The following is a 16,509-nucleotide window of genomic DNA, read 5'->3' as shown; positions in this document are numbered from 1 at the left end:
TGCACCAGATGACCACTAAATCTGACGGCCGCCCGCGGGGAGAGATTAGTGGAAATGTCATGTTCTATTTACATAACACTTCAACCGCGTTCTTGATGGGAACATATGAAAGCGGTCGATCTGCGAATAGTCAGGGAATCATAATGATAGATGCAAGATAACGTAACCGCGCCAATGTCACTGATACAGTGTATGTCCCTGTAGGTAAAGAAGCATTGAGACTAATACTACATAGCTGATGTGACGGTGACGCTGCCAGACACATGCTCCGTAGTTTCACTCTGCATGCTGCTGGTTGTCTTAAAGGGGTTATCCAGGAAAAAAACTTTTTTTTTTTTTTTTTATATATATCAACTGGCTCCAGAAAGTTAAACAGATTTGTAAATTACTTCTATTTAAAAAATCTTAATCCTTTCAGTACTTATGAGCTGCTGAAGTTGAGTTGTTCTTTTCTGTCTAAGTGCTCTCTGATGACACGTGTCTCGGGAACTGTCCAGAGTAGCAGCAAATCCCCATAGCAAACCTCTTCTACTCTGTGCAGTTCCCGAGACAGACAGAGGTGTCAGCAGAGAGCACTGTTGCCAGACAGAAAAGAACAACTCAACTTCAGCAGCTGATCATTATTAGAAGGATTAAGATTTTTTTAATAGAAGTAATTAAAAAATCTGTTTATATATATAAAAAAATTTTTTTTTCCTGGAATACCTCTTTAAGGGGGTCCTCTGCATTTACAATCTCAATGTATAATAAGAGTCTTTGAAATATAATTTGATAATAAAATATCCCACGGCTGGGATCTCCACCGATCGGCTGTGATCTGTGCAGGAAACTGGTTGCGCAAACAGAAAGGTTTAGGCATCAATGAATCAACCATAACTCCCGGCACATGATGGTTGTGCCTAGTTTGTCCCCCTCTTGTCTCAGGGTGGCGGTACTTCTGAGACCACCACAGAGTGAAAGCAAAGTGCCAGGCAGGACCTTCTCTGCTCTTCAGAAAACACCCCAAAAAGGGGTACTCCACCCCTAGACATCTTATCCCCTATCCAAAGGCATCACACCTCCTCCTATAGGCATCAATGGAGGGGGCACGGCGTGGGCGTTACATCATGACTACGGCCACCCGAAACCGGCAAAAGCTTAAGTATCAGATAGAGACAGACGCGTCACTGAAGGCCGATGGGACAGATGTGTCACTAATGGCCAACGGGACAGACGCATCACTAAAGTGCAACATGACAAACGCATCACTAAAGGTAGATGGGACAGATGCTACACTAAAGGCCAATGGGACAGATGCGTCACTAAAGGGCAACATGACAAACGCGTCACTAAAGGTAGATGGGACAGATGCTACACTAAAGGCCGACAGGACAGACACGTCACTAAAGGGCAACATGACAAACGCATCACTAAAGTTAGATGGGACAGATACTACACTAAAGGCCGACGGGACAGACGCGTCACTAAAGGGCAACATGACAAATGCGTCACTAATGGTAGATGGGACAGATACTACACTAAAGGCCGACAGGACAGACACGTCACTAAAGGGCAACATGACAAACGCATCACTAAAGTTAGATGGGACAGATACTACACTAAAGGCCGACGGGACAGACGCGTCACTAAAGGGCAACATGACAAACGCATCACTAAAGTTAGATGGGACAGATACTACACTAAAGGCCGACAGGACAGACGCGTCACTAAAGGGCAACATGACAAACACATCACTAAAGTTAGATGGGACAGATACTACACTAAAGGCCGACGGGACAGACGCGTCACTAAATGCAACATGACAAACACATTACTAAAGGTAGATGGGACAGATGCGTCACTAAAGGCCGACAGGACAGACACGTCACTAAAGGGCAACATGACAAACGCATCACTAAAGTTAGATGGGACAGATACTACACTAAAGGCCGACAGGACAGACACGTCCCTAAAGGGCAACATGACAAACGCGTCACTAAAGGTAGATGGGACAGATACTACACTAAAGGCCGACAGGACAGACACGTCACTAAAGGGCAACATGACAAACGCATCACTAAAGTTAGATGGGACAGATACTACACTAAAGGCCGACAGGACAGACGCGTCACTAAATGCAACATGACAAACACGTCACTAAAGGCCGACGGGACAGATGCGTCACTAAAGGCCGACGGGACAGACGCACGAAAGACAGTATATACTTACCATATGAAGCAGATTTTTTTAATAGAAATCTTAAGTTTTCTTTGTTACTTATGTGTTTGCGGTATTTAGTAACTCATTCCTTTTAATATGTTCTTTTATTTTTTAATAATGATTGTTCTGTTCTATTGTTCTCTGTTATCAGCACTTTTATTCCACGTCTGGTCCCAGGGATAAATCGTTTTTTCTTCTGGTTGCTCTTCGCGGGCAGACGCGATCGTGTGGACATCAGCTACAAAGTCTTCAATTTCGACTGCCTGTTTAAGCAGCACGTGCAGGACTGGGCCATTCCCATGTAAGTCAAGGTTACACAATTACAAAAAGAAAAAAAACACTACATAAGTAAAATTATTTGTTGGTAAAAATGACACCTTATCTTTATTCTGTAGGTTTATACGGTTACACCCATACCCAATTTATATAGGTTTTATTTTACTACTTTTAACTTTATATATATATATATATATATATATATATATATATATATATTATTATTAGAAAATGTGTAAGCCTAAAAGTATGTCCTCTTTTGACCCCTATAACGCTTTTATTTTTCCATATATGAGGGTCATTAATTTGCTCAGTAATCTGTTAGTTTTATTTATTTATTTTTGTATCATTTTTTGTTTTTATGGGACTTTTTTTATGACATTTTAGACATTTTCTTCTGGTAAATGAAGTGACCATAAATCTGCAATTTTAGACTTTGGAATATGCAATTGAAAATTAAATGAATCTGTACTGTAACATATTTGGAAAATTGCCCAAAAAATTAATAAATACATTGGAAAAAAAAAGCTATTGAATTCAAATTTTGTACAAAAATAAATAAATAGATAAATAAATAAAATAAAAAATAGCTGTTGGCTGAACTCTTCCCGGTCTCCCCCATATACATGAATGTTAGGCACAGCTGAATGTTCATGTGTCCTCAGTGGAGAGAGTAGGGGTATGCTTCTGCTGCTGGCATCGGCTCACATCTCAGACAACAGAAGAGTCAGGCAGATGACATTGTCTTCCTTGACATCTGCTGGATGAACGTTGGGAGGCCACCATACACTTTAGTCCAGTGGTCTTCAAACTCTGGCCCTCCAGATGTTGCAAATCTACTACACCCAGCATGTCCGCCACTTCCCTGATCCCCCACCGCTGCCATTCTGAAGCTCATTTGTGGCCCCACTCACTGTTGTTTTTTTTCCATAGAGATAAAACTAAGGAGGGTTTAATGCAGCTGAAATCCTGGCTGGAGAGGAACCCCCAAGTGGTGGCGCATTTCCCAGTTGAAGTTCGATTCGCCAAAGGTGATGACATTCTGATGAGTCCGTGCTACCAACAAGACAGCTGCTACATGAACATCATCATTTACAGGTGAGACGGCTATGCGGATGACATTACAGAACAGTCTATACATAGGGCGCCCCCTGTTGTGAATCTCATGAACGGCTAATGTGGTAGCTATAGGAATGAAGAGCACTGGGCTGCAGCAGTGTTTCCCAACCAGGGTGCCTCCAGCTGTTGCAAAACTACAACTCCCAGCATGCCTGGACATGCTGTCCGGGCATGCTGGAAGTTGTAGTTTTGCAACAGCTGGAGGCACCCTGGTTGGGAAACACTGGGCTACAGGCTAGCTGGGTTAGTAGTACTGTAGATATGTTACACAGCAGGAGTGGGGGGGGGGGGGGGGGTGTAGCCAACCTGATGTTACCCTATGAACCCTACTGACCCCTCATCAATTGAGTTGTTCCCAAAGTGCAGGAATGAGACCTCAGGACACTAAGATTACATGAAATAACTTTAACGCTAAAACTTCAAATTCAGTATATTACAGTTACTTTAGCACAGTGTAACAGCTTTTGGTGCAGATGAGTATTTGGTCACTGTCCCTTTATAGGTTGGTTTTGCAGCAACCTATAAAGGGACAGTGGCCAAATATTAATCTGCATTTACTGAATAGAAGATCTCTGGTGTGCAAAGATAAGTATTTGGTCAATGTCTCTGTATAGGTCGGTTTTGCAGCAACCTATAAAGGGACAGTGACCAAATATTAATCTGCTTTCACTGAATAGAAGATCTCTGCTGTGCACAGATGAGTATTTGGTCACTGTTTCCTTATAGGTTGGTTTTGCAGCAACCTATAAAGGGACAGTGACCAAATATTCATCTGCATTTACTGGATAGAAGATCTCTGCTGTGCACAGATGAGTATTCGGTCACGGTCTCCTTTATAGGTTGGTTTTGCAGCAATTTATAAAGGGACAGTGACCAAATATTCATCTGCATTTACTGAATAGAAGATCTCTCATGAGCAGAGATGAGTTTTTGGTCACTGTCCCTTTATAGGTTAGTATCGCAGCAACCTATAAAGGGACAGTGACCAAATATTCATCTGCATTTACTGAATAGAAGATCTCTGGTGAGCACAGATGAGTATTTGGTCACTGTCTCTTTATAGGTTGGTTTTGCAGAAGCCTATAAAGGGACAATGACAAAATATTAATCTGCACACCAGAGATCTTCTATTCAGTAAATGCAGATTAATATTTGGTCACTGTCCCTTTATAGATTGCTGCAAAACCAACCTATAAGGAGACAGTGACCAAATACTCATCTTTGCACACCAGAGATCTTCTATTCAGTAAATGCAAAGATGAGTATTTGGTCACTGTCTACTTATAGGTTGGTTTTGCAGCAATCTATAAAGGGACAGTGACCACATATTCATCTGCATTTACTGCATAGAAGGCTTCTGGTGTGCACATTTAAATGACTAGCGCAGATGTAGATGTTACAAAGTCCAATGAGCTTGTTCTCTACCTATGAAGATCTACACAGGTCGGCTCACTGTGGTGCAGTACTTATACTCACGCACTCTGGTGGCGGCACAATAACCAGAGGGATGTATGAGGAAAACCCAAGACGTGAAAGCTACACAGCGTCAACTCCAACCATAGGTGACTGAAGGGATTGGTGTGTGCGGAGGGGTCCTTGTTCAGCCTTATTCTCTCTGACCAAAACGAAAACTCTATTTTGGAGCTGAAGAATTGAAGCAGTTTATCCTCACAGTGTGGACTGAAACAGGAACAGCACAGTGATTTGCTTCTACCTAGAAATAACTATTCATGGGTTCCCATAGAACTATGTAAATTATCATAACAAATGTATTTGTCTTTTTAATCCCCAAAAATAGTCTGTTTTTTGGTCAATTTATAGAAGATAGCATCCTCTCTATAGGGCTGACCCCATTCCCACACTCCCCTTGCTTCCCACAGCTCCTTCCTCTCCTTTATGTTGATAAAGGGTTGTGCTCTACTTCTATTGGCCACTAGGGGCACCTTCATGCAGCAAGTATTCATTGTAAAACACAGTGTATTTTTCAAACAGTGTGCCTCCAGCTGTTGTAAAAGTTTTTCAACAGCTGAAGACACACTGTTTGAAAAACACTGGTATTATAGCTCTGTAAATCCATATGCAGTGAGCTCCCCCTAGTGGTAAAGAAGTCACTCCAATCATAGATGACTAAAAAGATTAGTGTATGTAGAGGGGCCTTTGTTCAGCTTATTCTCCTCTGACTAAAATGAAAACTCCTTCTTGGAGCTGAAGACTTGAAGCACTTTGTCCTCACAGCATGGACTGAATAAGAAACAAAACTGGGACTTGCTTAGAGAACAGAATCCCACCTACGAATAACACGTTGGCCTTGGTGTAGATATGTCCAGTGGGACAAGGCTAGGAGATCTTGCCCAAACTAGACTGACTAGTCCAGTGTATTCGAAACAGTGTGTCTCCAGCTGTTGCAAAACTACAACTCACAGCATGCCCGGACAGCCTTTGGCTGTCCGGGCATACTGGGAGTTGTAGTTTTGCAACATCTGGAGACGCACTGTTTGGAAAACACTGGACTAGATGCTCTCACATTTGGGTCCACCCCTTCTCCTGGGAGAGGAGGCTAGAAAGGGACATAGGCTAGGGGAGCATCACGTGACCAAGGCATCAATCATCTGATTTTAACCCTTACACTCTCTTGTTTTTCCTCGCTGTATGCTATAAATGTAATGCAAAGCGCAAAAACAGTTTTGCAAGTTGGATATTTTTCTATCAATTCTTGATTCCATCCATGAATACTTCGCCCTCAGGCCGTATGGAAAAGACGTTCCGCACCAAGACTACTGGTCAGAGTATGAGAAGATTATGAAGCGAGTGGGAGGACGACCTCACTGGGCTAAGGTATGGCCAATACATATGACACCTTGCATGCTATTGACCAAATGAGCCTCCCCCACCCAGGCTAACCATACCCAACACACCAAAACATTTTGTAACCTTTTCTGCACATTTGGGATTCTTATTTCTTTCGAAGTTATATTTGACCACCCTTGTACGTCCAGCGTGTTCTCAGTATGACCCTCCCTTTTACCTTTGTCTCCAGGCCCATACTTGCACTCGTAAAGACTTTGAGAAGATGTATCCAGCATTTGGGAAATTCAAAAACATCAGAGAAAAGCTCGACCCAACAGGAATGTTCCTCAATGCATATCTAGAGAAGGTCTTTTACTGAGAAGGACGCGGTGGTCGATAAGATGTCTTCATGTCAGTTCCTATAGTTTATTTCTTAGTGCAAGAACATGGCGGATTGTCGTTCTTCTCAAAAAATTATAGACTTTGGTGGAAGCTTGCTGAAGAAAGTTCCTCCCATTTATACCCACTAAGGTCCATCCCAAGGACCTGTCATCATAGTCCATCCCAGTACCCCTCACTGGGGTCCATCCCAGTACCCCTCACTGGGGTCCATCCCAGTACCCCTCACTGGGGTCCATCCCAGTACCCCTCACTGGGGTCCATCCCAGTACACCTCACTGGGGTCCATCCCAGTACACCTCACTGGGGTCCATCCCAGTACACCTCACTGGGGTCCATCCCAGTACACCTCACTGGGGTCCATCCCAGTACACCTCACTGGGGTCCATCCCAGTACACCTCACTAGGGTCCATCCCAGTACACCTCACTGGGGTCCATCCCAGTACACCTCACTGGGGTCCATCCCAGTACACCTCACTGGGGTCCAACCCAATACACATCACTGGGGTCCTTCCCAATACACATCACTGGAGTCCATCCCAGTACACCTCACTGGGGACCATCCCAATACACCTCACTGGGGTCAATCCCAGTACACGTCCCTATGGTCCATCCCAGTACGCGTCCCTAGGGTCCATCCCAGTACGCGTCCCTAGGGTCCATCCCAGTACACGTCCCTAGGGTCCATCACAGTACGCCTCCCTAGGGTCCATCCCAGTACGCCTCACTAAGGTCCTTCACAGTACCCCTCACTGGGGTCCATCCCATTATACCTTACTGGGGTCCATCTCAATACACCTCACTAGGGTCCATCCCAATACACCTCACTGGGGTCCATCCCAGTACACCTCACTGGGGTCCATCCCAGTACACCTCACTAGGGTCCATCCCAATACACCTCATTAGGGTCCATCCCAATACACCTCACTAGGGTCCATCCCCGTACACCTCACCGGGGTCCATCCCCGTACACCTCACCGGGGTCCATCCCCGTATACCTTACTGGGGTCCATCCCAGTATACCTCACTGGGGTCCATCCCAATACACCTCACTAGGGTTCATTGGGTCCATCCCAATACACCTCACTGGGGTCCTTCCCAGTACACATCACTAGGGTCCATCCCCGTACAACTCACTGGGGTCCATCCCAATACACCTCACTAGGGTCCATCCCAGTACACCTCACTAGGGTCCATTCCAGTACACCTCACTGGGGTCCATCCCCGTACACCTCACTGGGGTCCATCCCAGTATACCTCACAGGGGTCCATCCCAGTACACTTCACTAGGGTCCATCCCAATACACCTCACTGGGGTCCGTCCCAATACATCTCACTAGGGTCCATCCCAATACACCTCACTGGGGTCCATCCCCGTACACCTCACTGGGGTCCATCCCAGTACACTTCACTAGGGTCCATCCCAATACACCTCACTGGGGTCCGTCCCAATACACCTCACTGGGGTCCGTCCCAATACATCTCACTAGGGTCCATCCCAGTACACCTCACTAGGGTCCATCCCAGTACACCTCACTAGGGTCCATCCCAATACACCTCACTGGGGTCCATCCCAATACACCTCACTGGGGTCCATCCCAATACACCTCACTAGGGTCCATCCCAGTACACCTGACTAGGGTCCATCCCAGTACACCTCACTGGGGTCCATCCCAGTACACCTCACTGGGGTCCATCCCAGTACACCTCACTGGGGTCCATCCCAGTACACCTCACTAGGGTCCATCCCAGTACACCTCACTAGGGTCCATCCCAGTACACCTCACTAGGGTCCATCCCAGTACACCTCACTGGGGTCCATCCCAGTACACCTCACTGGGGTCCATCCCAGTACACCTCACTGGGGTCCATCCCAGTACACCTCACTGGGGTCCATCCCAGTACACCTCACTGGGGTCCATCCCAGTACACCTCACTGGGGTCCATCCCAGTACACCTCACTGGGGTCCATCCCAATACACCTCACTGGGGTCCATCCCAGTACACCTCACTGGGGTCCATCCCAGTACACCTCACTGGGGTCCATCCCAGTACACCTCACTGGGGTCCATCCCAGTACACCTCACTGGGGTCCATCCCAGTACACCTCACTGGGGTCCATCCCAGTACACCTCACTGGGGTCCATCCCAGTACACCTCACTAGGGTCCATCCCAGTACACCTCACTAGGGTCCATCCCAGTACACCTCACTAGGGTCCATCCCAGTACACCTCACTAGGGTCCATCCCAGTATACCTCACTAGGGTCCATCCCAGTACATCTCACTAGGGTCCATCCCAGTACACCTCACTAGGGTCCATCCCAGTATACCTCACTAGGGTCCATCCCAGTACATCTCACTAGGGTCCATCCCAGTACACCTCACTGGGGTCCATCACAGTATACCTTACTGGAGTCCATCCCAGTACACCTCACTAGGGTACATCCCATTATACCTTACTGGGGTCCATCCCAGTACACCTCACTATGGTCCATCCCAGTACACCTCACTAGGGTCCATCCCAGTACACCTCACTAGGGTCCATCCCAGTACACCTCACTAGGGTCCATCCCAGTACACCTCACTAGGGTCCATCCCAGTACACCTCACTAGGGTCCATCCCAGTACACCTCACTAGGGTCCATCCCAGTACACCTCACTAGGGTCCATCCCAGTATACCTCACTAGGGTCCATCCCAGTACATCTCACTAGGGTCCATCCCAGTACACCTCACTAGGGTCCATCCCAGTATACCTCACTAGGGTCCATCCCAGTACATCTCACTAGGGTCCATCCCAGTACACCTCACTGGGGTCCATCCCAGTATACCTTACTGGAGTCCATCCCAGTACACCTCACTAGGGTACATCACATTATACCTTACTGGGGTCCATCCCAGTACACCTCACTAGGGTCCATCCCAGTACACCTCACTAGGGTCCATCCCAGTACACCTCACTAGGGTCCATCCCAGCATGCCTCACTGGGGTCCATCCCAGTATACCTTACTGGAGTCCATCCCAGTACACCTCACTAGGGTACATCCCATTATACCTTACTGGGGTCCATCCCAGTACACCTCACTATGGTCCATCCCAGTACACCTCACTAGGGTCCATCCCAGTACACCTCACTGGGGTCCATCCCAGTATACCTCACTATGGTCCATCCCAGTACACCTCACTAGGGTCCATCCCAGTACACCTCACTAGGGTCCATCCCAGTACACCTCACTAGGGTCCATCCCAGTACACCTCACTAGGGTCCATCCCAGCATGCCTTACTGGGGTCCATCCCAGCACCACCTGATGACTCCCCATCCATGACAGTTACCTTTATGTATCTACCTCTCCGATTCATAATTGCTGGAGGAGAAGACCCCAGGGGACCGTACCATCACTCACCGCACATGGAACTTTTTTGCTTTTACAGTCTATTATTTAATAAATACTTTACCATACAGACTTTTCTCTACTGGAAATAACTATTTATGGGTTTATCCTTAATTCTTGCAAAATTATGCAAATTATCCTAATAAATGTATTTTAAAAAATCCCACAAATAGTTTGTTTTAATGGCCGTGTTATAAAAGATAGATATACACCAAGTCCATCCTAACCCCTTTCCTGCACCTCTGTAGCCTCCCACAGCTTCTTCCTCTGCTTTATGCTGAGCTCTGCTTCTGCTGGCCACTAGGGGCACCCTCATACAGCAAGTGTTCATTGCATAACAGTCTTTTCCAAACAATGTGCCTCCAGCTGTTGCAAAACTACAACTTCTAGCATACCTGGGCAGCCTTTGGCTGTCTGAGCATGCTGGGAGTTGCAGTTTTGCAACAGCTGGAGGCGCATCGGTTATGAAACACTGTATTTGGTGCCGAAACCGGGGACAAGGTTTGTTGAAGGTCCCTTGGACTTCCTACCTGTTTTGCAGATTATGAGGACATGTGTGATCTGAACATGCTGGGAGTTGTAGTTTTGCAAAAGCTGGAGGCACACTATTTGAAAAACATGTAAATCTATGCGTAGTGAGCTCCCTCTAGTGGTGAAGGAAGTCACTGCACAGTGATTAAAAAAACAAAATACAATAAAAACCAAATGTAAAAGTATGGTGAACAAGTTTACACAGTTATATAGGATCAATGGTGGACAACCCTACAATTAGAGGATGATGGGAGATGTAGAATACAGCACAGGATTAGATTGTGAGCTCCTGGGGTCAGGGATGATGGGAGTGATACATTGTATATGATAAGAGATAACATTTTCCACATATTTCCTAATTTACACTATTAAAGAGTACCTCTCATCAAAATAAAAAATAATTTTTTTTTATAGTTTAATAAATATAGATTAGGTTTGTAATTGGATTCTATAAAAAAAAAGAAAAAAATTCCTTTCATTTTTTTTTTACTTTTGAAATTTTGGCCACTAGGAGTCCCTGTTTCATTGATTTCGGACTCACGCCGGCCTGGCTGCTGAGTCTTAAATCGCATACTAATTGCAGCTCCCTGCCTGTCAGACAGGGGGGGGGAGCACTGTGCGCGAATCCCTGCAGCACACGGCAGCTCAGTCCTCCGGCATTCCTCCTCTCTGTATGGCACGTGTATAGCCAAACAGAGAGGAGGAGACTCAGAGGCTGCCGTCCCTGCTCTGTATTCAGCCTGTATGCGCGCTCCCGAGAGGGAGCACAGCATACAGGAAGAAGGGCGGAAACCGGCCCTGGCAGGCATCAGATGACGTTGCGCCTGCCGGGCCACACCCACTCCCCCCCCTCATACACAGCTCAAAACTGAGCTACCAAAGATGCAATAAAAAAGGTATTTACAGGGAGTTTTAACTAAAAATAAATACAGGGATAGAGATAGTTAGAGTCAGGGACAGATAGGGAGAGGGATTAGGGAATGTTTAGTTTAGGATAGGTACTCTTTAACCACTTAGTGACCGCTCTTAAGCCTTTTTTCCATCATTATTTGAGCCTTCACTGAATATAGAGCAGGCTCCATAAATCGTGAGCTCCCAGGAACAGCCATGATAGTGATTGATACATTGTATCAGGGAGATTAAGCAGCTGCTGTCTCTTTAAGACTTACACAGCAGAGGAGTTGTATGTTTGCCTCTGTTCACACCTCTAGCCCTTTTGAGCTTTTCTCTGACACTTAGGGTGACAATGCTCGTAGCTTTATTTTTGCATGTGAGGAAAAAAAAACACAGAACTCAACTTCATTAAATGTCAATGGTGGCTTTGTAATAACTAGAAACATCCTGTCCCAGGACCAACATCACGGTAAAGTATAATTTAACTGTCCTGCAGGTGCAGAAAATAGTGCAGGGGGGACAAATGATTTATTGTAGACTGAGAGATCACATCAGTGTGGAGGACAAAGAGAGGGAATGGCAGAACTGGAGTGCAGGGAGGACGAGTAGCTTATCACCGCTGGGGCTTCAGGATACTGGTAAAGCTGGGTGGCATGCAGTATGTGTGCCACCTATCTTTCCCAGTTTACTGAAGAGCTCCAATATGGCTGTATTAAGGTGTCAGACAGTATACAGTGCAGAGCTCACAGTACGCCCCCAGCTTTCCCCCAGATCTCCTGGAATGTCATTGATTGATTGATAATACAATATATACACATATGTTGAGTTGTGTATATCTATATCTATGTGTATATATATGTGTATATATATATATATATATATATATATATCTATATCTATATATCTCTATCTATATCTATATATATAATTGTTGCTTTTCCTCTCCCACACAGATGGGTAGGAAGACCTGGCCACAACGGGTCCTCGGCTAGTGATTAAATAATTTCTGCCTGCAGCCACCACTAGGGGGAGCAGTGATCAATTGGAGCTGTATAAATGTGTATGCAATGAACTCCCCCTGGTGGTGGCTGGTAAAAAGCAGAATTTTCATATAAAGCATAGGCTGCATGACAAGACAGGGAAATTCCAACCGCTGGGGCCCCTACTGATCTCTATAAGGGGGAACCTGTCCACAGTTCCCCCTGGATGGTCAACAAATAATTTACTTATTACCCTACAACACCTCCTTCCAAATACTGAAGCATCCAAAGACAGCTCTGAATCTCACTGCAATCAGGGTCTTATACCCAACAATGATCTTACCATCCCCACCCATACCACAAGACCAGTGTTTATCAACCAGCCTTTGGCTGTCCGGGCATGATGGGAGTTGTAGTTTTGCAACAGCTAGAGGCATTCTGGTAAAGAAACACTGGTCTAATGCCTTATAGGAGAAATTACTTAACAGGAGTTGTCCATTAACATGAATGGGATAGGTGTCAGGGCTCTGACCTGTGACCTGTGCAGAGGTCATTCTACAGGGAGGGTGAGGCTGAGCTCCTATTGTCTTCTCTATCTACTGCTGTCACCTTTCACTGTAATGCTGTACAGATCACTTTTCAGCATCCTCCTCCTTATCATCAGAGCCAAAATGTATAAAATCAAGGAACCCAAAATAAAAACACCCCCAGCACCCCCCCCCCCCCCCCCCCCCAGCACTCAGGTAGGGAAAACCGCCTGTGGAGGAAACCACGAGGGAGCCATGGCTAGAGAGTTGCCCCTCCTCAGGGCTTACAAGGTAATGTCAATATGTAACAGTGTGGCACCCATTTATGGGGTACTGTGTGCAGGGCGTTAAGATCATGACGCCAGGGCACTGTTAACCTACACAGTCCGAGGATAGGACAGCTTCTCCTTAGCCAGGCACGGCCCCATAACAACCGAAAACCCCCATCCTAACAAACCACAGACCCCGGCTTCGGACTTAGGAGCCAGGGCCCCTCCACGACCACCTAAACCCTTAAAGCTAAAAAGTTGGAGGCTTAAACTGTGGCCCCCTGATTAACGAGCCCAGGACTCCCCTGCAACCACCCAAAGCCCACAGCCCAATGGCCTGGGGGTTGAAACAGTTTCCCCATGGCTAACAGCCTTTTAAAGCACCCAACCTAACGGCTAGCGAATCCACCTTGCCTCCCAAAGCACCCGGCCAAGCTGATGCCCCGAGACCCCAGCCTCACAGCTGACAGACTCTACATACCTTGACTTGTCCTCTTCAATCTGACAACTAAAGATCTGTTGTCCTACACCCACAACCAGCCAAAGCACCCAGTCCAATGAACCGCGCCCCCTGACTTCATCGGACTAACACACCAAGGGCCCGGGGATCCCTTCTGCTCCGTGACCACCCAAAGCCCCCTGCCTAACGAATAGGGGCCCTCGGCTTCAGACTAATGAGCTGGTGACCCTCTTGCGACCACACAAATCCCCCAGCTTAACAAGCTGGAAGCCAAAAATGCAGTCCCCGGACAAATGAGCCAGTGACTCCCTCATGATCACTCAAAGCCCCAGCCATACCAAACCAGGGGCTGAAACTTATAAGCCGAGGACCCCCATGACACCCAAAAGTCCCCAGCCTAATGAGTTGGGAGCCAAAACCGCAGCCCCCAGGCTTACAAGCTGTAGCTCCTCTCTCGACCACCCAAACACCCCAGCCTAATGAGCCAAGAGGGTACCCTACCTAAAACCCTCAGACTTCGAAGCAGTAAATTAATCTTTGGTCCTAAGGCTGACAAGCTGAGTACACACCACAACCACCGAATGCCCCCAGCTTAATGGCTAGCAGATACCCTTGGCCCCCAAAGCCCCTAGCCTGATGGCCAGTGGAAGTCTTGTACCCCCATTCTCATACCCCCCTAAGCCCTTAGCCTAATGTTTAGCTTAGCCCTCCAAAGGGTCCAGCTTAAAGGCTAGGAATGCACCTTGCCCCACAAAGCCCCCAACCTAGCTAATGCCCTGAGCCCCCAGCCTCACAGCTAACAGACTGTACATACCTTGACTTGGCCTGTTTATACCTGGTCTTGTTCTCTTCAATGAGCCAACTAACGGACTAATGAGCCAGGGTCCCCCTCCATGACCACTCAAAGCACCAGCCCAATGAACCGTGGCCCCCGGCTTTGACAGACAAATACACTCATGAGTCAGGGACTCCCCCCTCCCTGCCCCCATGACCACCCAAAACCACCAGCCTAACAAACCACGGCCCCCGGCTTTGGACTAACAAGATGGGGGTCCCCTGTGATCACCCAAACCCTTAAAACTGAAACTGGGGCCCCCTGATTAAGGAGCCCAGGTCACCCACGCAACTACCTAAAGTCTTCAGCCCAACAAGCTGGGTGGGCTGAAACCATGTCCTCGGGCTAACAGCTGGGAGACCACCAAAAGCCCCCAACCTAGCAAGCTGGTGGGGAAACCTAATAGCTAGCCTAATGTTTCGTAAAAACTCATGCCCTCCAAAGCACCCCAGCCTAACGGCTAGCAAAAAACCCTTGCCTCTCAAAGCCCCCAACCAACCCCCGATGCCCGGATGCCCCCAGCCTCATGGCTAACAGACTCTACATACCTTGACTTGTCCTCTTTTTACCTGGTCTTGCGCTCTTTAATTTGACAACTAACGATCCATTGTACCCCCCCCCCCCTTCACCACAACCACCCAAAGCCCCAAGTCCAATGAACCGTGGCCCCTGGCTTCGGAATATCGAGCCAGAGACCCTCCTGTGACCACCCAAAGCCCCTAGACTAAGGAGCTTGATGCCAAAACTGTGGCCAAAAGCCTTCGAAGCAGGAAAGCCCTAATGAAGTAGGGTAGGAATATATGGCCCTTGTGCTAACAAGCTGAGAACCCCTCTGCGACCACCGAAGGCCCCCAGCCTATTGGCTAGCTAATACCCCTCGCCCCCTATAGCCCCAGCCTCACAGCTTACAGACTTTACATACCTACACTTGTTCTCTTTACACCTGATCTTGTCCTCTTTAATTTGTGAAGAGGCAAATGATGGTTTAGGGTTAGAGTTTTTTAACCATCTTCTGATATCTGACACGTTCCTTTATGGTACATTTACAGGAGCAATAAGGATGGAGCAAAGGTCTGACCAAAAAAGATCCTGGCTCCTAGATGAAATGCAAATTTGTCCGAACCAATACACAGTAACTACCTACAATAATGTACCAAACCAATGCACAGTCACTACCTACAATAATGGACTGAGCCAATGCAGTAACTACCTACAATAATGTATCAAACCAATGCACAGTCACTACCTACAATAATGGACTGAGCCAATGCAGTAACTACCTACAATAATGTATCAAACCAATGCACAGTCACTACCTACAATAATGGACTGAGCCAATGCAGTCACAACCTACAATAATGTACCAAACCAATGCACAGTCACTACCTACAATAATGGACTGAGCCAATGCACAGTCACTACCTACAATAATGGACTGAGCCAATGCACAGTCACTACCTACAATAATGTACTAAACCAATGCACAATCACTACCTACAATAATGGACTGAGCCAATGCAGTCACAACCTACAATAATAAACCGAACCAATGTAGAGTCACTACCTACAATAATGGACTGAGCCAATGCAGTCACAACCTACAATAATAAACCGAACCAATGTAGAGTCACTACCTACAATAATGGACTGAGCCAATGCAGTCACTACCTACAATAATGTACTAAACCAATGCACAATCACTACCTACAATAATGGACTGAGCCAATGCAGTCACAACCTACAATAATAGATCGAACCAATGTAGAGTCACTACCAACAATAATGGACTGAGCCAATGCAGTCACTACCTACAATAATGTACCAAACCAATGCACAG

General features: G+C 46.7%; 1 protein-coding gene across 1 annotated transcript in view; it reads left to right on the top strand.

Annotated features, from left to right (window-relative positions):
* LOC130361141 (L-gulonolactone oxidase-like) overlaps window positions 1–6,993 on the top strand; it is a 125,233-nt gene extending 118,240 nt beyond the window's left edge. Inside the window, exons 9-12 of the mRNA XM_056563757.1 lie at window positions 2,351–2,500; window positions 3,409–3,573; window positions 6,339–6,429; window positions 6,632–6,993. Of these exons, the coding sequence (XP_056419732.1) occupies window positions 2,351–2,500; window positions 3,409–3,573; window positions 6,339–6,429; window positions 6,632–6,760 (535 nt within the window). The 3' untranslated portion in view covers window positions 6,761–6,993. The remainder of the gene's footprint in view (window positions 1–2,350; window positions 2,501–3,408; window positions 3,574–6,338; window positions 6,430–6,631) is intronic.
* Window positions 6,994–16,509: the final 9,516 nt, after the last annotated feature.

The sequence above is a fragment of the Hyla sarda genome, chromosome 3 (genome assembly GCF_029499605.1).
Source record: "Hyla sarda isolate aHylSar1 chromosome 3, aHylSar1.hap1, whole genome shotgun sequence".
Taxonomy (NCBI): Eukaryota; Metazoa; Chordata; class Amphibia; order Anura; family Hylidae; genus Hyla; species Hyla sarda.
Note: the sequence above shows the minus strand (reverse complement) of the source record. Positions and strands in the feature narration are given on the sequence as shown.